Source organism: Canis lupus, chromosome 16 (genome assembly GCF_003254725.2).
Source record: "Canis lupus dingo isolate Sandy chromosome 16, ASM325472v2, whole genome shotgun sequence".
In the NCBI taxonomy this organism is placed as follows: Eukaryota; Metazoa; Chordata; class Mammalia; order Carnivora; family Canidae; genus Canis; species Canis lupus.
In genome coordinates, this window is record NC_064258.1 from 36,718,339 (window position 1) to 36,739,676 (window position 21,338).

Consider the following 21,338-nt stretch of genomic DNA (forward strand, 5'->3'; position numbering starts at 1 on the left):
TAATTGTGTCCTTCTCTCCCTGACATGTAGACGTATGTCTGGAGGTCCTAGATACACACCACATTCATTGTGCAAGATACAGCACACAGGACGACAAGGGACCTTTGGGCAACTAAGAAAAATAGCGTTAAGGGCCAAGTGCTGGGCCCACAGTAGACTGTAGGTGGCAGCAGAAACCCAGGCATGGAGAAAGGAGCCAGCTGGTAAAGCCTTCCTGGAAACTGTCCTACAGTGGGCAGTTGCTTTTTCCTAAAAGCAAGTCCACTACTTGCTTTTAGGAATTTATTAAAAAGACCTGGAAGCTTTTAGCATCCATAACTTTAGTGGATTTGACACACCATTTGATGCTATCTTCTCTGTTCTTCAGAGTGAATGAAGATCTCTGAGTTCATTCGTACAAATTCCCCCAAATCTTGCATTTGTGGTTTTTTTTATGTCAAAAAAAAAATTCAGAATGTCTTCAGCATTAGGGCATTATTAGGTTGAATTCAACATTTAATGAGAGATAGCTTCCAAATTATGGCCTGTGACAGCCATCACGCATGTTATTCTTGGTGGAACAAGTTCTCCCTTTAAAACCAAAAAAGATTTTATTTATTCATGATAGACAGAGAGAGAAAGAGAGAGGCAGAGACACAGGCAGCGGGAGAAACAGGCTCCACGCAGGGAGCCTGATGTGGGACTCGATCCCGGGATTCCAGGATCATGTCCTGAGCCAAAGGCAAGACGTTCAACAGCTGAGCCACCCAGGCGTCCCAAATCCTCCCTTTTTAAAAAATTTATTTGTTTTTGAGAGGAAGGGGCAGAAGGAGGGAGAGAGGGACTAAAGCAGACTCCATGCTGAATGAGGAGCCTGACATGGGGCTTGATCTCACGATCCTGGGATCAGACGTGAGCCGAAACCAAGAGTCCCCACTTAACCAACTGCACCACCCAGGTGCCTTACAAGTTCTCCCTTGTGGAAATAATGCAGACCCTCCGAGGGGTAGACAGAAGACAGGGAGGTCTAAAATGATTTCTCAGCGCTTGCAAACCCAGGTGGTTCTCCTTCAATGATTGCTTTGGAATTTCCTTTCATCTGATGTTACCTGGTTTGCATATGTCTGATTTATACTTACCTATCTCTTAATTTTCACATTTCCTGTGAAAATTGTATAGTATGTGTCTTGTAGAGAGCACAAAACTCCATTATTGTTTCTTAACCCAGTCCGAGTTTCTTAACCAAGTCCCTATCATCTGATGCTGGACTTGAACCCATTCCCATCTCTTCTGGTAGTTTGATTGAGTGCCTTCCTTCTTACTTTATCTTTACCATTTACTATATTTATTGTTCATGCTTTTCTTTTCACATTTCTTCCGGAATAATCAGGACATTCATTTTTCAAATTCTTTTCCCTGCACTCCTTTGTCTCAAGCAGCACACGTTTTACTACATAGCTCTTACATTTTACTTGGTCCTCAAAGTTGGAAGTCCTAATCAGTGGGCTGGAACCACCGTGTTGCCCTGACCTGTCAAGATTTAACATCATCCTGGTCCTCCCCGCCAATCATTCCTCACCCCTATATTTTGTTCATAAAATTAAATTTGTACTTGTGGATCCTTTCCCTCTTTTTTTGAAAACAATTTAATGATTAGAAAACCAGAATTAGGGGCACCTGGTTGGCTTAGTCAGTGGAATGTGTGACTCTTGATCTCAGGGTTATGAGTCTGAGTCTCACGCTGAGTATAGAGATCACTTAAAAATAAAACTTAAGGGGCAGCCCTGGTGGCGCAGCGGTTTAGCGCCGCCTGCAGCCCGGGGTGTGATCCTGGAGACTCTGGATGGAGTCCCACGTCAGCCTCCCCACGTGGAGCCTGCTTCTCCCTCTGCCTGTGTCTCTGCCTCTCTGTCTCTATGAGTAAATAAATAAAAATCCTTAAAAAAAGAAAGAAAAAGAAAGCTAGCACAAAGAACATCTGCAATACCCTTTGTCAGATTTACCTATTAACATTTTACCCCAATAATCCTCTATCATTTACTTCCTTGTACACACACGCACACAGATAATTTTTTTAAGATTTTATTTATATTTATTTATTTATTTATTTATTTATTTATTTATTTATTTATTTATTTATTATAGACAGAGAAAGAGAGACACAGAGACAGGCAGAGGGAGAAGCAGACCCCATGCCAGGAGCCCGACGCGGGACTGGACCCAGGAACTCCAGGATCATGCCCTGGGTCAAAGGCAGGCACTAAACCATTGAGCCACCTGGGGATCCCAGATATAATTATTTTTTGAGAGTAAGTTACGCATATACCCTCATATCTACTCTTATCCCTAAACATTATGTGTGTACTTCCTAAGAAGAGTGATATCCTCTTACAATTTCCATTGTATAATTATTGGTTTCATACACTTTGTTTTAATATTTTAACTTAGTGTATAGTTAACATTCGTGTTTTGTCAGTTGACCTAATAATGCCTTTTATGGCATTCCCCACCCTCTATCACTGTAGGGCCTTATCTGGGGTTAAGTATCACATTTGGTTGTGCCTCTTTAGTCTCCTTTAGTCTGGAAATTTCAATAGCTTTTCTTGGTATTTTATGACATTCACATTTTTTAAACTAAAGGATAATTAACAGATAAGGTTATATCAGGTTTCAGGTGTACAATATCAAGTGATTCAACAATCCCATACATTACTCAGTACTCTCAATCCCCTTCACCTATTTCACCCATGCCCTCCTCCCTTCTGGCAACCACCAGTTTGTTCTCTGTATTTGAAAGCTTTTTGTTTATCTCTTTTTCCTTTGTTCATTTGGGGTTTTTTCTGTCTTAAGTTCCACATACATAGGAAATTATATGATATTTGTCTTTCTCTGTCTGACTTATTTCATTTAACATTATATCCTTTAGGTCCATCCACATTGCTGCAAATGGCAAGGTTTCATTCTTTTTTATGGCTGACTAGTATTCCACTATATATGTATACATTTACCACTTCTTCTTATCCATTTATTTATAGATGGACATTTTGATTGCTTTCATTTCTTGGGTATTATGAATAATTCTGCAATAAACATAGGGTTGCATGTATCTTTTGGAATTAGTGTTTTAACTTTATAATTGAGTGAATACCCAGTAGTGGAATTACTGTATCATAGGGTAGTTCTATTTTTCATTTTTTGAAGAACCTCCATACTGTTTTCCACAGTGGCTACACCGGTTTGCATTCCCACACAAGTGTTCCTTTCATTCCACATCCTTGCCAACACTTGTTGTTTCTCATGTTGTTGATTTTAGCCATTCTGACAGGTGTGAGGTGATTTCTCCTTGTGGTTTTGATTTATATTTCCCTGATGATGAGTGATGTCGAGCATCTTTTCATGTTTCTGTGGCCATCTGGATGTCTTCTTTGAGAAACATTCACATTTCATAAAAGCAGAGTTTCTGTTGACATTAGAAAAATAGAAGGTTGTTTATTTTGTGCTTTTCTGATTATTCCATCATGATTAATTCAGATTATGCATCCTCATCATGTCCTCATCAAGTGAGCTTGTGTTTCCCTTAGTTTATGTCTTCTGTCCTCACAGAATACCTACCTGCTTTCCACTGCTGATATAAATTTTGATCACCTCTGCAGAGTGTTGTCTTATTCTCTGCTCTGTCATTATGGTTTTTGTTTTCTCTTTTGCCGCTACTAAGCAGTTTGGAATGATATACCTTATTACCATGCAGCTATCCTTCTTCTTACCAAAATGCCCCCTAGATTTATCATCCAATGATGACTCCTGGCCGATCCACTCATTACTTACAATGTTTGCAAAATAGTGATTTTTCCAGCTTTATCACTCCCTGCACATTTACCAGTCAGCTTTTGGCATTCTGCTGTAAACAAGAGGCCTTACTCTATCTAGCTCTATCTCTTTATCTACCTAGCTATTGATCTAATCTATTGGAAATGGGCTGATTGATTTCTATATTATCAATGGTTTGTAATTCAGTACTGTACTTAACTATTTTGGTGCTCAAATTGTGTCAGATTGAGTCCTATTTGTATGTCCCTACTTTTGCAGTGAGAACTTGGCTCCCAACAATCAGCATGCTTGGTCATTTGCCCCGTCCTTTAGTACAGCTAAAATAGTTTCAGAATTACTTTGTCCAGGCTGTGTTAAAACAAACCATTAAAAAGAGCTTGAGATTCATTTTTCCATTCTTCTCCCACCTCAATGGCTTAAAATTGAGGCAATGTAGGCAAAGACCGTGTTTGCAAGGTACTTGGATTCTTTCCTTCTTGGTTCTTGGTTTGTCACTCCTTCCATCTTCTTTCCTTCCCGTACACACATATACAAGAACAATTTGAGCAGAGAGATCTTCTTTTTAAGATTTTATTTATTTATTCATGAGAGAGACACAGAAAGAGGCAGAGACATAGGCAGAGGGAGAAGTAGGCTCCATGTGGGGATTCTGATGTGGAACTAGATCCCAGGGCCCTCGGATCATGACCTGAGCCGAAGGCAGATGCTAAACCCTTGAGACATCAGGGCGTCCCAGAGCAAAGAGATCTTTAAAAAGTACTGTTGGATTATCATGAAAAGCATAAAGTAGGAACCAATCAGTTCATATTGATATAAATACATGCTTGAAGAAAAAAGGAAAGAATGAAGAGGGAGACACGGCACAACTATATATCATTTGTGCTCCTTTGCATTAGGCTTTATCAATGTAAATGTATATGTTTCACAGGAATGTATGCACTTGTCACAATTTTTTTTTGTATTCTTACATTTTTTTCTCTGTCATTAGGTCTTGAAATTGAATTAATTTTTTTCTTTCTTCCTTTCTTTTTTCTTTTTCTTTTTACTTTTTGGAGTATTGTGTGATTTCCTTGGTAATGGAACAAGGGTGACACATTTCTGAATTCTTGAACATCTACAAATCTCCTTCTTCTGCCATTGCATCTGAATGGTATGTTTCTGTACACAGTTCCCAGATCACAGCCCTGTCTACCAGGAGTCTTGACATGAGACTTCTCTTTGCTGCTAGCCTAGATTCATGCAAGTACTATTTTCTTTGTCTGAAACATTGTATTTTCATCATTCTCAAGGTTCAGGAATTTTGGTGATATATGGGCAGAGAGAAGTCTGTTCTCATTAAGTTTGCTTGGGAATTGGCAAGTACCTTATGACAGCAGTTTCTCTTCAGCTTAGGGAAGGTTTCTTCTGTGTTTGTACAAGCATTAATTTCTCTCCATCCAGTGCTTTTTCTCCCTCAGAAACTCTATTATTCACATAATAAATCTCCAGTCAAGGCCCATTCTTATCTCTTCCTTCATATTTTCTATTTCTTTGTATTTTGTTCAGTGGGCTCAGCTCTTTTTTTCCATTTCTTCTCCTGAAATCCCAGGAATGCTCTCAGCAGTGGTCACTGTACTTCTCATGTCTGCTGATTTTCTAAATTCATAAATCCTATTTTGAACTTCTAAAAATCTTCCATTTGCTCCAATGATAGTTCCAAAGCATTATTTTTATGTATTTATTAAAATGTCACCCTGTCTCGTGTGCTGATTCTACCTCAACAGAAACCCCCTGTTCTTAGCCATCCTGCCCACCCTTCCTCACTTACCACCTGCTCATGGGCTGGGGAGGCCCCTCAGCCCCCACCAAGGTCAGGCTGTGGAAAACTATGGCAAGTGGTAAACAGGCAGGACATTGTGAATGACATGGCAAATTGTTTGATTGTGGATGGAGGAGCTTGTTTTGGGAATAGGAAGACAGGTATGTTGGGTGGAAGGGTTCCAGAGAGAGGGAAAGACTTTTGTGGAGGCAGACAGACAGGGAGCAGTTCATTCCCTGGGTGGCTCAGCTCAGATCTGCAGTCTCCCCCCAGGGCCACATGCGGCAAATACACAGAGTGCCGAAAAAATCCACTGGAGTCTCTCAGTTGGGCTTCCCCAGACGGCCTCAGCATCTGAAGTCCATATCCTGAAGCCTCTGAGTCAGAGACACAAAGCTTTCTGCTTTCTACCAAGTGTGTCCAAAGTCAGTCTCTGCACCTGTCCTCCTCCTGGAGAATTTAATCCTCAGATGCACTCACGAATCCCGTGAGGGACCTATGCACGTCCAGCAGCAGCAGCAGCCTTACTTGGGAGTTAGAAATGCAGGCTCTCACGCCTCACCTCAGATCAACCTGAAAAGGAAGGTGCTTAATAACAAGATCCCTGGATAATTTGTCTATATTTTAAAGCATAAAAGAATCCTGCCCTGGGCCACTGCGACCGGCCGCGGACACCTGCTGGCACCTCATACTCACCTGGGTTGTTGGGTGGCCTTGGAAAGGAGGTGGGAGGTTGGAGGGTCCAGAAATGTATGTACACTTAATCTGACATTCTCTCAGCATTCTGTCCTCAGAGGTTTTCAGGAGTCTTTTTAGATGTTTGTAACAATGTGGTTTTCAATTCATAGAATGCTGAAGTTCAGAAAGATCTGGAAGAGAATTGGTCTTCCATCATCCGATTTTTATACATGACGTCCAAAGAGGCTCCAAAGTTTAATAAATGTCATAGAGTGAATAAGCAGCAGGGTCAGGGGAAGAATTCAGGTCTCTTCATTTTAGACCACTGCTTTCTTTCCCTCATTTCACTGCCCAGATCTTCCTGGGTGGTAATTTTTATTGATGTTCTATCAACAAATGAGTATGATCTTCAAATATTACCAGGGCAAACCTAAACCAGAACCAAATCAAGACAACAAAAACCATCACCACCACCACTACCAAAAAAGATAAAAAAGAAAAGGACAAGGACGCCTGGATGGGTCAGCGGTTTAGTGCCTGACATTGGCTCAGGTCATGATCCTGGGGTCCTGGGATCGAGTCCCACATCGAGCTCCCTGCAGGGAGCCTGCTTCTCCCTCTGCCTGCGTCTCTGCCCCTCTCTGTGTGTCTCTCATGAATAAATAAATAAAATCTTAAAAAAAAAAGAAATCCAAAGGAAAATCTTAAAAAAAAAAAAAAAGAAATGCCAAAGGAAAGAAATCCAGCAAATGAAACAACATGCCACACTTGCTTTCTCTTAGTCACGATCTTGCAGTATTTAGTCAAAAGAAACAGTGGAAGAAAATTTCTGATGCAGCAAGATCTGTATTTAATTGCATGGAAATACAGGATGGCTTGTGGCCCCGAGGGAGAGCAGCCTGGGGCAGGGACATGAAGGGCTGGTGAGCGGCGCTGGCGCAGAGCACAGTGAGTGCAACCGCTGAGAAGGGGCATGTGTGCCCCCCCCCCCCCCCCGGGGCCAGGGCAGGGGTGCGGCCAGGGGGCATCCAGAGGACAGGTGAGGGAGAAGCTCGGAGAATAAATGGAATTATATGACATGATGAAAACCTGATTGAACCAACAAGGCACCCATTGGTAGGGTACAGAAGAAATTCACGAACGAGTGCTTTTCTGGTTAGAGCTTAATATGCAAACAGAACATGCTGGCACAGACACGGTCCCCAAACATTCAGCTGCGGCTCTGAAGTCTTGCTATATCTGTCCGTTTTGTGGTCCCTGCTTGTAACGATTCCATGCTGACATTTGCCACTATTTTTAAGATAAAGACTTGTAATGCTATACATGAAACACCAGTAAGGTACTTACTATTTTTTCCCTGCTCTTTAACTTCAAGATCTTTTATACTCTCTGTGTTGCAGGTTGAGTGCCCAGGGCATATTCTCTTTGGAGAAATACAGCAAAAGGAGTTAAGATGACTCATTTTTACCAATGACAATAATATTTGAAATGGCTCTTCAGAAATGGAAAGTGTGATGCTTTGAATCGAAATGATCAGTGACACAGATATGGGCAAGAAACGAAATCAAATGGATCCAGGGAATGGAGACTCCCCCAACCACCACCGCCCCCCCCCAAGGAACATGGTTTTATAGTCAGTGGTGGAGAAGCAGGTCCTCACCTAGGATAGGACAAGCACGACCGTTTTCAAAATGTGTCGTGTCGCACCAGATTATTTTAGCAATCTGTTAATCAGATGGCCCAGATGGACACCAGCAAGGGAGGCTGGGACAAGGTGATTCTCTGGTATTTAAGCTCCAGCAGATGGGTGCTTCTAGCGTGGTTCAGCCTGCCACTGCTGCCAAGTCAACAGCGAGGAAAATTAACACAGATCTGACTTGCTACAGAAATGATCCTCTGTAGCAGGTTTCTTTTTTCTTTCAAATGCTGCTGAAATTTCACCTCTTTCATGAAATCTTTCTAGGCTAATATCTCTTGGCACATCATCATTCAACATTTATTCCTTTCGGCTGTTTTGAGACTTACATGGACACCCACACGGTTCTCTGCTACCCAGCTTGGCAGACTATAACGTATGGGTGAATCAGCTCACGGAGGCAGATTCACGATGCTTAAACATATAGAAGTTAACAAATCCCACCACAGTTGGAAGATAAAATACATGTAACAACCAAATTAATAATTTTAGTATCAATCACTGGTGTAAAGCTTTGTAGCAATTTACCCCATCATTTTATTATTATTGCAATCCTAGTAAGAACTGCAGGGGCCAATCCGGCCACAGAATTGGTCAGGAAATGTCTGTGGGGCTGGTGGTGAGTCATCCGGGCACAGGTGAGCATCCCAGGCATTTCTACCTGATAGGCTGAGACCAACCCAAAACATTGGCTTAACATCTGCAAGTGGATCAATATAATATATCATATTAGTAGAAAATATGATAAAAACCACATGATCATCTCAATAGACTCCAAAAAAAGCACTTGACAAAATCTAACTCCTTTCATGATAAAAATACTGAACAAACCAGGAATAGAAGGAACTTTCTCAACCTGCTAAAGGGCATCTGTAAAAAAACCCATAATGAACATCTTATATAATGGAGAAACCCTGAATGCTTTTCCTCGAGATTGAGAATGTTGGTGGCTTAAAATTCAAAGTTCCAGGGGAGGTTAATCAGCCAAGTTTGGGTTATGTGCCTGCTGTCTTACCCTCTTCGGGAGGACAGAGAAATAATCTGACCCTGGGCATTGGGGAGAGGCAGGGGCTGGCCTCCCACCAGGATGCCCCCACAGCAGGGAGGAGGTAATTCCACAAGGCAATTCAGGTGCTCTTTAGAAAGAGGCTCAGATCCCAAGTGGCCAAAAAAAATCAACAAAGTGTCTCTGTATGGAAATATTCGGGTCTACTCACTCCAAGGTCCTTGCCATGTCACCATATTTGGCATATTATTGGTAATTCAAAAGATTTTTTGACATCCTGATTAATTAGGAACATTGATATTATTGAAGAATCTATGGCCAATGGATTTTGAAATAAAGGTTGTCCATCCTTGCCTCCAGACCATTCCTTTCCTGGCAGATTCTGTGTCTGGTGACTCTACCCTTCTCTTGGGGCCACCAGGAGGGAAGCCAGCAGTATGTGTCTGGTTTCTTACTTCAGTTGCTGGACCACTGCTCCATCTAGCTAGAACTTCTAAAATGGCTACACCTGCAACCCCCTTACTGCCCACTCTGCCCGGTTCCCACTGGATCTCCTCTTTACCTCTTGATGGCTGAACCTGGGTCTCATTTGAATCTTTGTACTCCTACTTGTGTGTTCAAAACTTCCTTTAGCTTAGCTCATCAGGCACCTCATGTGCTGGGATCGCCTGTCTATCCAGCTTCCTAGCCTGCCACCACCTTGTGATAGCCCTCACTACAGCAATTCTGGATGAATGGGAATTTCTTAGACCGACTCTGCACCTTCATATATTCTCCTCTGTCTGCCTGGAATGTTCTTTACATAGATAACATGTCTTTCAAAAAATTAGCTCAACATCATGACCTCTCTGAAGCCTGCCTTGATTGTGCCTATCCCAGGCCAACCCCTATCTCCTCTTTGCACCCATGACATATCATGTGTTCCACTGTTAAATTTTTCTGACTGTACCGCAGTCATTCCTTTGCTGGTCTGTTATCATAGCTGTAAATTGTAGGACATGTATCTTAAATTATTTTGCATCTTTAGTGCTTTGTGCTCCATAAAATTCTTTAACTGCCTACTGCTTGGAGTTTCACTTCCTAACATTTTTTTTTTCTTTAAATCAACCAGAGCTGAAAGGGATGGCAGGTTTAAAAAAAAAAAAAAAAAAGAATAAACTACATTCATAAAACACTTTAGTTTTCATAAAACAACCTGTATTTTCTAGATCTGGTTAGAAGGCTGAGGCATTAAATTAAAAAGTCACAAATAGGGGTGCCTGGATGGCTCAGTTGGTTGGGTGCCTGACTTTGCCTTGGGTCGTGGTCACTGGGTCCTGGGATTGGGCCCCAGGATGGACTCCCTGCTCAGTGGGGAGGCTGCTTCTCTCTCTCCCTCTCCCCCTCCTCCTGCTTGTGCTTTCTCTCTCAAATAAATAAACGAAATCTTTAGGGAAAAAAACTTAACAGCAGAACAATCATTAACAGCAGTTCAACTTTATTCAACATTTATCGCGTATATCCTATAGGCAGGACACTGGTTACTAAGATACCAGTTCATTTTCACTAGACACTGAATTTCAGAAAAAAAAAGTGAAAATATAAAGTTGCAGAATAACTACATGATAGATCCCAATTATAAGAGTTCAGCCTTGCAAATTATATAATTCTTCTGTCCTGTTTCCCTGGGTTGAAATTTTGGGGTATAACCATAAATGCAACTCTCCTGTTAAGATATGTATAAAAATAGGAGAACCAGTATAAGATTTTTCTAGGCAGAATTTTGAACATGCCAAAAAAAAAATTACTTGATAGAACTCTAGAGACCCAGGAGTTGAAGTCTAGATTTTTTTTTTTAAGATTTTACTTATTTATTCATGAGAGATACACAGAGAGAGGCAGAAACACAGGCAGAGGGAGAAGCAGGCTCCTCACAGGGAGCCTGATGTGGGACTCAATCCTGGGACTCCAGGATCACACCCTGAACTGAAGGCAGATACAGAACTGCTGCGCCACCCAGGCGTCCCTAGATTTTGGTTTTACATATGGTTCAAATTTAGGATGACATCCATTCATTTCATGACACTGATGGATTAGTCAGGGTTCTCCAAAGAAATAGAACCAATAGGATATGTAAATAGAGACACTGATGTAGATATATAGATAAGAGATTTTTTTAAAAAATATTTTATTTATTTATTCATGAGAGACACAGAGGGAGAAGCAGGGTCCCTGTAGAGAACCTGATGCGGAACTCGATCCCAGGATGCTGGGCTCACGACTTGAGCCAAAGGCAGATGCTCAACCACTGAGCCACCCAGGTGCTCCATAGATAAGAGATTTATTATGGGAATTGGCTCACATTATTATGGGCGTATATATATACCACCATATGCCATCTGAAAGGTGGAGAGCCAGGAAGTCAGGGATGCTGCTGGGATAAATTCTGGAGAACCAGGAGTTCTGATGTTGGAGTGCAGGAGAAGATGGATGTCTCCAGCTCAAGATGAAAGAGATAATTCACAACTTCCTCTATATTTTTGTTCTTATTGGGGTCCTCAATGGATTGGATGATGCCAGTCCACATTGGTGAGTGTAGATCTTCTTTACTCAGATCACATGCCCAGAAATAATGTTTTACCAGCTACCTGGGCATCACTTAGCATCTCGAGTCAACACAGAAAATTAACTATCACAACTGGTTCAGGTAGCCCGAGTAGATGACTGCAAGGTTTGTCTTGTTGGGCCACACCAAAAGTCAGGCATTTGACCACCAGGTTCTGGAGCATTTGCACTGTGATAGAAGGAAGCTGTCCTCAGCAGGGGACAGAACAGTTGGGTCCTCTACTTTACAAGTTATTCATCCACGCAACAATCATAGATTCTTCACTTAAATCAAAAATGTGCTAGATGGTGGAGCTCAGAGATGATTAAGAAAAGGTTCTTACCTTGAATTTAAAATCTCAGAGTGTTGGGGAACAGAAATGTAAAGAGATAATTACAGCAAAATGTTGTGTAGTAATATGAAAAGTAATGATTAACATGACCCCATAAAAACTTCCTGCCTGCTTAAGAAAGTTTTTCAACCTTTTTTTTTTTTTTTTTTTTTTTTTTTTAGTTTTTCAAGATTTTGAGTAGTGTGCTATTCAGGTAATTTTTAAAATGTCCATTGAAATTAAGGTCTTTATATCTAGAAACATCTGTATCTTTTTATTAATATTAATAGGAAATATACTATTTTAATATAAATAGAAATATTATAATATGTAACATATTATATTTGCCATATATTGTATTTAATATTAATAAAACCTGGTAAATTTTTATAGTTTCAATATATGTCCTATATCTTTTATTCTAAGTATTTTATAGATTTTTTTTTGTATTTCCATTTCAACTGCTTTTTGCTCTCAGAGAAGATACTGTTATATTGTTTGCACCCATGTCAGCAAATTCTCTTAATAACTTTAGTTTAACTTAGGGTTTATTAAGTTTTCTGGATAGAGCAGCATTGGTAAATAAAATCTTTTCTTTCTTTTGTGATACATTTTCTTATACAGCCTATTTTGTTTCCCTGAGATGATGGTCTACGGATACCAGTGGGTCTGCAAGGTCAAAACTACTTTCAAAATAAAATTTGCATTGATGGTAAACAAACAAAAAACTAATGATGGGTAATATTGGTGTCTCCTTAGCATGAATTAAGCTGATGGCACCAAAGTATACTAGTGGTCAGTATATTCTTCATTGCTACATACTTATGGTTTTATCTATCTATCTATCATCTATCTATTCACGTATATATTTAAAGATATATATATATACATATATACATATTTAAAGATTTTATCCATTTATTTATTTGATAGAGAGGGAGAGAGAGCGAGGGGAGAAACAAGGGGAGCAGTAGAGGGAGAGGGAGAAGCAGACTCCCTGCCCATCAGGAAGCCCAATGCAGGGCTCCATCCCAGGACCCTAGGATCATGACCTGAACCAAAGGTAGATGCTTAAGTGATGGAGCCACCCAAGTGCCCCATACTTGTAGTTTTAAAATATGTCTTTTTTTTTAAGACAAGAATGTGCTTCATGCAGTAAAAATGATTAATTTTTATTAAATCTTAGCCCTGTAGCATATAGGCTTTTAATATTCACTGTTACTAAATACGGAGTTTGCATTAAGCCCGTCTGCTTTGTACCAGAGTTGGAGGAGGGAAAGCACCTGTGCAACCATCTGAGTCACAAGCGTAATGAGCCACACTTTTCACAGCATACCATTTTTACATGAAAGAAGGACTGACAGACATCTGGTTATTCAGACTTGGGGACTTGGCAGACATGATCCTCAAAAATGAATGGTGCATATGTGTCACTTCAAGGAAAACAACTGACAGTATTTGTTTCCAATGACATAATTTGAGCTTTCGAGGGAAAATTATAATTTTTGGAAACTGGAGTCCACCATCTAAAAGCTTACTAGCTTTCCAACAGTCAAAATCTTTTGTGATGATATCAGTAGCGATGTTAACAAATGTGATTTTTAAAATACTGCATGATAGAAGGTGTTAACATTTGGAATATCAGCATAACTTAATGAACCCATATTTTCCAAATGATCAATGCATAATGCTACAAAGTCATGCATGGGTGAAAGATCCACTCAAAGTACAAAATAGACTGGTGGATTTTAATAAGAACAGCATGAAATGCTCATTGATGTGGTTTTGGATTTCACACTGCAATTAACCTTTAAGAAATTACCACTTAAGTTTTGGTCTTAGCGTCTATGCTAATTTCATAGGGCTGACATAACAAACTACCACCAACTGGGTGGCTCAGAAGAGCAGGAATTTATTGCCTCACAGTTCTGGAGGCTAGAAGTCTGGAGTCAAGGTGTCCCTGCTCTCTCTGTAAGCTCTAGCAGAAAGATCCTGCTGGCCTCTTCCATCGTCCAGTAGCTTCAGATGCTCCTTAGCTTGTAGTAGCATAGGGCCTATCTCTGCCTCCACCTTCACATAGCCTGCTCCCTGGGTCTCTTCACGCTGCCTCCCTTCTATATATGTCGGTGCCCATATTTCTCTTTTATAAGGACACCAGTCATATTGGATTGGGGCGCACTCTAATGCCCTCACCTGAACTTGAGTAAATCTGCAGAGACCCTTTTTCCAAATAAGGGTTACATTCTGAGGTACTGGGAGTTAGGACGTCAACATATTTTGGGGGATGCAGAAAACTAAACCAATACACTTAACTAAAAAGGCTATTATTTCTTCTGCAGCCAACGCTTACCTGCGTGAGGCCAGATTTCCTTTATATCCTGCAATCAAAACAGCAATAAATCACAATTTACAGGCTCTGGGGATTAGAACGTGACCTTTTCCAGGTGGTGGTGGTGGTGGTGGGACAATATTCTGCTCACCATTGGCTGACAGAGCAGATTGAAAAGGTGAAATGTAGGGGAGGGACCTAGGAGAGGATGACACATGTCACTAAGAATGAGTCAGAACATAACGATTTAAAGACAAATATGATTGTTGCTGAAATTCTTATTTATATCACTTATGTCTGTGGCTTTTTTCAGCTGGTTTGGGTTATGAAGAGCCGACATGACTGTTAGAACAACACAGCTGCGATTTGTATCCATATATAACTTCATCTAGCTGAGCCTGAACCCCGGTCTCCCCCACTGCAATTCCAAGTACTGATCACTAGCTTCAGTGGCTCTCAGTTCCTTCAGTGGGAGGAAAACTAGTCTCCTTCCCGAAAACTCTGAGCGGCTCTATTGCATCACTCAACACCAGTAAAGTATCTGAGCAGATTATTGAGATAATCTGGTTTTAAAGCAACAACATTTCAGCAGAAACCAGTATGACATGCTGCTGGGAGGTTTTTGTTACACGTGGAAGGGTCCTTGCAAGTGGCTTATGCAATCAGAGCATACAACGCATTTAAAGAAAACTTCAGAGCATATGGCGTTCTGATAACTTCGAAGTGTGGTTTGATGGGACCAGCCGTGAACACGAAGAGGAGGTATGATTTAAAAGAAAGCTGTTGGAGTACTGTATCGCAAATAAAATCGAAGAAGGCACTTTGCAATTCAGTTTTCTGTTTCTATTTCCCCCCCCCCTGGTGTGTTATTGCTGCCTTGCACTCCCAAGCACTGCAGAGGTTGCTCGCCAGTTTTACGTTCTAAATTCCAACTCCCAGGTGTTCTCTCCAAGAATCTGACACTCCCTTCTCCTGGTGTAGAGAAGGAATGTCACCGCTTAGCTAAATAAGGGGATGGGAGGGTGATCTATGTCTTTGGTCATGTGTCACCAACTCCCAGTTTTGTCCTATCATCTGATCCCCGAGGGGTAGCGTTTGTGTAAAATGACGTCCGGATTCCTGCAGTCCTAGAAGTCTGTGCCTCGACAGGGATGATGTTCGGCTCTGGTTTCCACCCGCCGGATGCGATGCTGAAAGCCTCCCTCCGCGGCGGGACGCGGACCGACGGGCGCCGTCTCCAGGGCGCTCGCACCCACCGGCCCTGCTACGGGCCGCCGCCGCGAGCTGTCGGGACCCTCGGGTCGGGGCGGCGCGCGAGGCCCGGCGGAGGAGCCCCGAGGCTCGGTGGGTGCTCGGTCGGGAGCCGGAGGCCCCAGCGTTAGGAAGTGGGCGCGGAGGCCGCCCCGGGGCCCAGCCGACCCTCGGGCCGCGCCGCCCGCAGGGCCCGGGCCGTCTACTCCGGGGACTTCAGGGGACCCCTGGCGCGGAGCCGGGGACTCCTCCGGCCGAGCGTGGCTGAGCACGCCCACGTCGCCCCCAACCTGTCAACCGCCAGGCCCTGAGCTAGTCGGCGTCCGCGGTCCCACCGCTGGAGCTGAGACCCGCGGGGAGGCGGAGCGGCCCCCGCCCCGCCCCGCCCCGCCCCGCGCCAGGGGTCCCCCCCGCTCCCCAGCGCCCCCCAACCCCGCCCGGGGCCCCCCGCCGGCTCCCTCCCAGCCCCCCGCCCCGCCCGGGCCCCACGGAATCCCCCCCACCCCGTCCGGGGTTCCCCCCCGGGTCCCCCTCCGGCCCCCACCGGCCCGGTGAGCGGCAGCGAGGAAAGCCCGCCCCGGCGCCGCCCCCGCCCCCCGCCCGGGCGCCTCCGCCGAGCGGCCCCCGAGCCCCGAGCGCCCAGTCGGCTCCCGCCATGGGGCGCCGCGCGCTGCTGCTGCTGCTGCTGCTCCTGCCGCGGGTGCTGGCGGCGCTGGGCGGCCTCGCGGGCTCCGCAGCCGGTGAGTGGGGCCGCGGGGGGGGGGGGGGGACGCCCCGCGTCGCAGGGTGCGGGGAGGGCGGGCGGGGAGCTTGGGGCGCCGTCGCTGTGCGCGCGATGCCCCCCCGTTCTGCAGCGACCTGCATACGGGAGGGTGACCCGGGGCCCTCTGCGGCGCCGCCGGGCGACCCGGGGAGAGGTGGCCCCTGCCGCTCTCCCGGTGACTCCTACCCGGTCCAGCGCGGCAGGTGCAGGCGGAAGGGTAGGTGGGCTCCGGGCACACTCCCCTTTCCCTCCCCGCACCCCGAGCGAGCGTCGGGGACAGAGCTCTCTGCGCTCCGGAGAGCAGGCGCACCCTCTTCCCTCCCCGGGTGTCGGGCGTCGTGGCCTAGTGGGATTCGTCTTCTAGCCAATGTCCTGGGGCCCGCACCCCAGCTCAGGGGGTCACCAGGCAGCAGATTTAGCCTGGGGGAGGCTCGGGAAGACATAACCTCATTCCAGAAACAGCACAGGGAAATACGGGGGCTTGGGTCCGAGGCAGAGTTAGGAAGCAACTTTCTGTGGCGCTTGTTGATGCTGCAATCCCGTTGAGGCCGACCCCAGGGCAGAGGAGAGCTGAGTGATGCCCCAGGGTGACTCAGACACCCACAGTTCCCAAGCGGTGGTGGGTGAGCGCTGTGTAGGAGGTGCCTAGCAGTGGTCAAACCACCTGGCCTGAGGATCCGACCTGGCAGGTGCCCTCATAGATTGAAGGCTGGTTTTAAATCATTTTAACGTATGCAGACTGTTGGTCAAGGTTGTGTTAACTAGTTCCAAGGAGGTGCTACTTCACTGAGCTGTCTTCAGGGAGGGATTCTAACCCACAAGATTTTTGCCTAACCTGGTGGAGCACCGGTACAGTGATGAGAAGCCCTTGTGTGGTCTTTTTGCACCACTCCGGAAGCACCTTTAAAATTATTAGCATTTTTTAACCGAGCAGTGGTTACCAAAGCTTTCTGGCCTGTAGACCTCTTTAGGATGTCTGTTTTAGAATAGCATGTGGTCACCCTAACAGACTATGAGAAAGCTACCATATACTCAACAGATAAGTAAACATATTAATAAATATCTTACTTATTCACAGCAAGCATCTACATAAGTGAAAAATAATGTTTTGAGACCTATCTGCAGATATGTAGAATCTATATGCACACTTGGTCTCCAGATGGAGAATCATCAAGGCAAAATATTGTTCCAGGTGTGACTCACCTGGGAGTGTGAGTCTTTGAGGGATGACTGGACCCCTAAGTGGGATCCTTCTGGAAGGATCTGTTGGAAGTGGTAACAAAAGAGTTAATGCCTTATGAAGATTTATATGGTGGGTATTCTGTGCCAAGTGGCTTTGTGGCCATTTAATCTTTGAATCTTTCTCTTCTGATCACTTATTTACCAGTCTCATTTTTTGGACAGAAAACTGAGATCCAGAGAGAGGAAGTAACTCTCCCAGGGTCCTATTGTTGTTAGTAAGCAGTCCCACCAAAAAGGCAACCTTTGTAGCTTGACAGCTGAGTCTCTGCTCCCATAGTAGTGGCTGGTAACATCACCTGTCGTCAGTGCTTTGGGGCAAGCTAAGTGAGATTGCCTGAATGGTACAGGGCAGAGTTGTTAGCAGCCCGTTAGTAACCAATATTTTCTGAATATTTTATTTAAAATGTTTTTTATAAACCAACCCTTAAGAAACAAATCAAACCCTAAGTAGCGAAGCTACTTAGTACTTAGAGGGATCTAAGCAAGACTAAGAAATGTTCTCTTACCGAAGAAGGGGTGGTCTACATAATGACCTTCCATTGTCAGCTCCCATTACACAACTTTCCATACCACTTTCCATTCCATATACAATTGTTCCTGGAAGTAGGACCATGGTGGGAGGTGGGGGGTGGGTGGTCTTCACTGCATCTTACAGAGATTTCTAGTACAGGCCGTGTAGCTTATCTTTTCTAGGGACTAAAGATTGGCTTTTTTTTTTCTTTTTTAAAGATTTTTTTAGATTTATTTGACAGAGAGCGCGCGCGTGAGCACAAGCAGGGGGAGCGGCAGGCAGAGGGAGAGGGAGAAGCAGGCTCCCTGAGGAGCAGGGACCCTAATGTGGGGCTGGAGTTCATGGACCTGAGTCAAAGGTAGATGCTTAACTGAGCCACCTAGGCACCCCTGGATTGGCTTTTTCTTTTTGGAAGTTAGGACAATATAGTAAATTTGGTACAGTCAGGCCTTCCTGGTGCTTCCCTCTGAGGACCACATTCCATAACAGGCATTGTTTGGACATTGATCTTTCAGGTTTGATAAACACAAGCTTGTGAGTTGAATAAGACAGATAGTATAGATCAATCAAACTTAAAGCATAAGCAACCTATTAGAAGCATTCTTATGAAGATAGTATGTAGGGGTGGGGGATAGGGTAACTGGATGACGGGCATTAAGGAGGGCACATGATGAGATGAGCACTGGTGTTAAACTGGATGTTGGCAAGTTGAATTAAAAAAAAAGATAGTATGTGGGACCCCAAATCCTAATCTAATTTTTAGATATGTCCGCACAGGCTGAAAAATAAACTAGAGTCCAGACTTTGAGCTTAGACTTTTAAATGTGCAATTATTCGTGCAGAGTCTTAAAGATCAAACCAGAGCTAAAGAAGTAGCTGGGTCTCTTTGAACACAGTGCAACTGGGCCCCATTCTAATGCAAAAACTGGGAGGCGAATGGCAACTCCCCAATTCCACAGCCCAGAAAGAGTTTCCAAGGATCGGTATTAGGGCAGTCATATTGGTCTTTATGGCACTGGACCACCCCCTCCCAGGGTTCTCCAGGGAATTAGTTGAAGGAAGGTCCTCTCAATGACCTTTTAACTGCAGCTTATCATGAAACAAGCTGTTCTCTTGAAGCTGAGGAAGCCAGGACCTCTCAAGGATTTGCTTTTGTTTACCCACTGCAGAGGAAGTAAGGTGTAACATGACGAGGCAGGCTGCATGTGGGGAAAGGTGCATTCCTGTGACCTGGCTCTGCAATGGACAGCAAGAGTGCCCCGATGGGTCCGATGAGCAGTGTGGTAAGTGCTCCTCGCTGCATCGCATCCTCCTCCGTAAATGGCCCGTCGTGCTGTGTGCCTGGCTGACAGCCTCGGGTCTTGTAGTTTTCCTTCGGGAGGGGATATCCAAAAATATTGGGTGTTCTGAGTTGTTGCAGACTTTCGGTGGGTAAGCCTAGAGATGTACGTGTTGGTAGCATTGCTATCAAACAAGTGTGGAGGGCTGGTTGGGATAGAAAAGCCACCAAAAGCCTGGCTTTTCACCTTATCTTCTAGCTTAAACATGTGGCAGCTACTGAAGCTGGAATATTCCAGATTGCTTTATAGGAAACCCTCGCCAACCCCAGTGCATACGATTACTTGAAAACAAACTAGTTCAACTCTCCTTGGAGCTTTTGCACAACAAAAAGATAATTTTTCAAATTGAGGACAAAGAAAATCATTAAACTGATAGACACCAAGTTAGCCATTTGGAAAAGGTCTTCCTGAAATAAAGCTCAAACACCTCTGTGCTATGAGTGCTCCCAGCCCCAGGAGGGATCTCCAAGCACCTGTATATGAGGAAAGCCTCTTAACAGATGTCTCACAGCCTTGAGCGGTGAATACAGAAGGAGAAAATTCTTGATTAAAAGAGGAAGCACTGGGTGTTATTCTGTATGTTGGCAAATTGAACACCAATAAAAAGTAAATTTATTATTAAAAAAAAAAAGAGGAAGCCCCCAACCCCCCCCAGAGCCTGGGGAGTGCTACATTTCCTTTCTCCACCCCACATGCATGTCAGTGCACTGGCCACCTACTGTAACTAATTTACTGTGAAACCTTTGATATTAAAAGATGTAATATTATGTAATATTACAGATTAGAATTAAATTTCACACTTGCAGAAGTGCCTTGTGCTCTGCTCCCCCGTACACTTCACTCCAGCTGTCCAGGTTTACTTGGAACTGCCAGGGGACATACTTAGGTGGAAATATTCGAAGGTCTCATTAGACTCCAGTTGTCTGAGATCTTTATATGGCCTCAAATGGGGCCAAAGGGGTTCAAAGAAGTAAACCTATAAATCTGTACTGCCTAATACAGTGGCCATTAGCCACGTGTGAAGATTTACATTTATTTATATAAATAAATATAGTTCTTATACTGATCACACTTCAGATGCTCAAGAGCCCCATGTGCCTAGTGATGACCATTTTGGACAGCAGACGTACAAACCACTTCCATCGTTGCAGAAGTTTTTATTGGATGGCGGTATTCTAGAAGCATGAGGGGGAGCGTAAGCTTTGTGGGGCTGCTCGGTGATTGTCACGAAGGCAGGGGGTACGGTGTGTGATTAAGGGCGACAAGGAAAGGACAGGCAAAGTTAGGATTGACTCAGTGGCGGATCGGGACTTAATTGTTCTTTTGCTAATGAAAATAATTCCTATGAAACCCCAGCTGAAAAGCTGTCAGCGCCCTGACCAACACCTCTTCCTCTCTGCTTCTCGAACACTGCCACCGGCCCCACAGAGGAAGCGTGTCGTGCCCATCCCCAGGCTTGGCAGTGTGATGACGGGAAATGTATTTCTAGTAGCTGGCTTTGTGATGGTGCTGGGGACTGCCTGGACGGCTCCGACGAGGCGAACTGCGGTATGTACAATTTATTTTCTCTTTGGACATGTTCTCTGTGTGTTAGCAGCATTGATGTTAGCAGCATTGATGAACCTCCGCAGTATTCAGTGGATCCAGCAAGTCACTAGGTAGCCTTCTGCCGTACAGGCCACAGCACATGTTCACCGCTCACTGTCACCGTTCAGTCGTCCCCCGTATTACAGGTGGACACTTCATCCCCTTCTGCATTTTGCAAAATTGCCTAAAAGATTCTTGCCTCTATTGGCTTTTTAAACTCCTTTAAGGTAAAACTTCAGTATACAGAGTTGTGGCCACATCTCCAGTGGCTAGCATGCCCATTCAGTTCTTGGTTTTCTTTTCTTTTTTAAAGATTTTTTTACTTATTTATTCATGAGAGACACAGAGAGAGGCAAAGACACAGGCAGAGCGAGAAGCAGGCTCCCTGCAGGACTCGATCCCAGGACCCCGGGAT

The 21,338-nt window shown here is 44.1% G+C and overlaps 1 protein-coding gene and 1 long non-coding RNA gene across 3 annotated transcripts in view; both read left to right on the forward strand.

The window, feature by feature from the left end:
* Window positions 1–15,042, forward strand: part of LOC125752609 (uncharacterized) — a 28,044-nt gene extending 13,002 nt beyond the window's left edge. Inside the window, exon 3 of the long non-coding RNA XR_007402559.1 lies at window positions 14,543–15,042. This is a non-coding gene — a long non-coding RNA (uncharacterized LOC125752609). The remainder of the gene's footprint in view (window positions 1–14,542) is intronic.
* A 1,067-nt stretch (window positions 15,043–16,109) lies between these two features.
* LOC112678709 (prolow-density lipoprotein receptor-related protein 1-like) overlaps window positions 16,110–21,338 on the forward strand; it is a 43,521-nt gene continuing 38,292 nt past the window's right edge. For both annotated transcript variants that reach the window (XM_049094615.1, XM_049094616.1), the window contains exons 1-3: window positions 16,110–16,220; window positions 19,166–19,279; window positions 20,765–20,884. In XM_049094615.1, coding sequence (XP_048950572.1) covers window positions 16,136–16,220; window positions 19,166–19,279; window positions 20,765–20,884 — 319 coding nt within the window. In that variant the 5' untranslated portion in view covers window positions 16,110–16,135. The remainder of the gene's footprint in view (window positions 16,221–19,165; window positions 19,280–20,764; window positions 20,885–21,338) is intronic.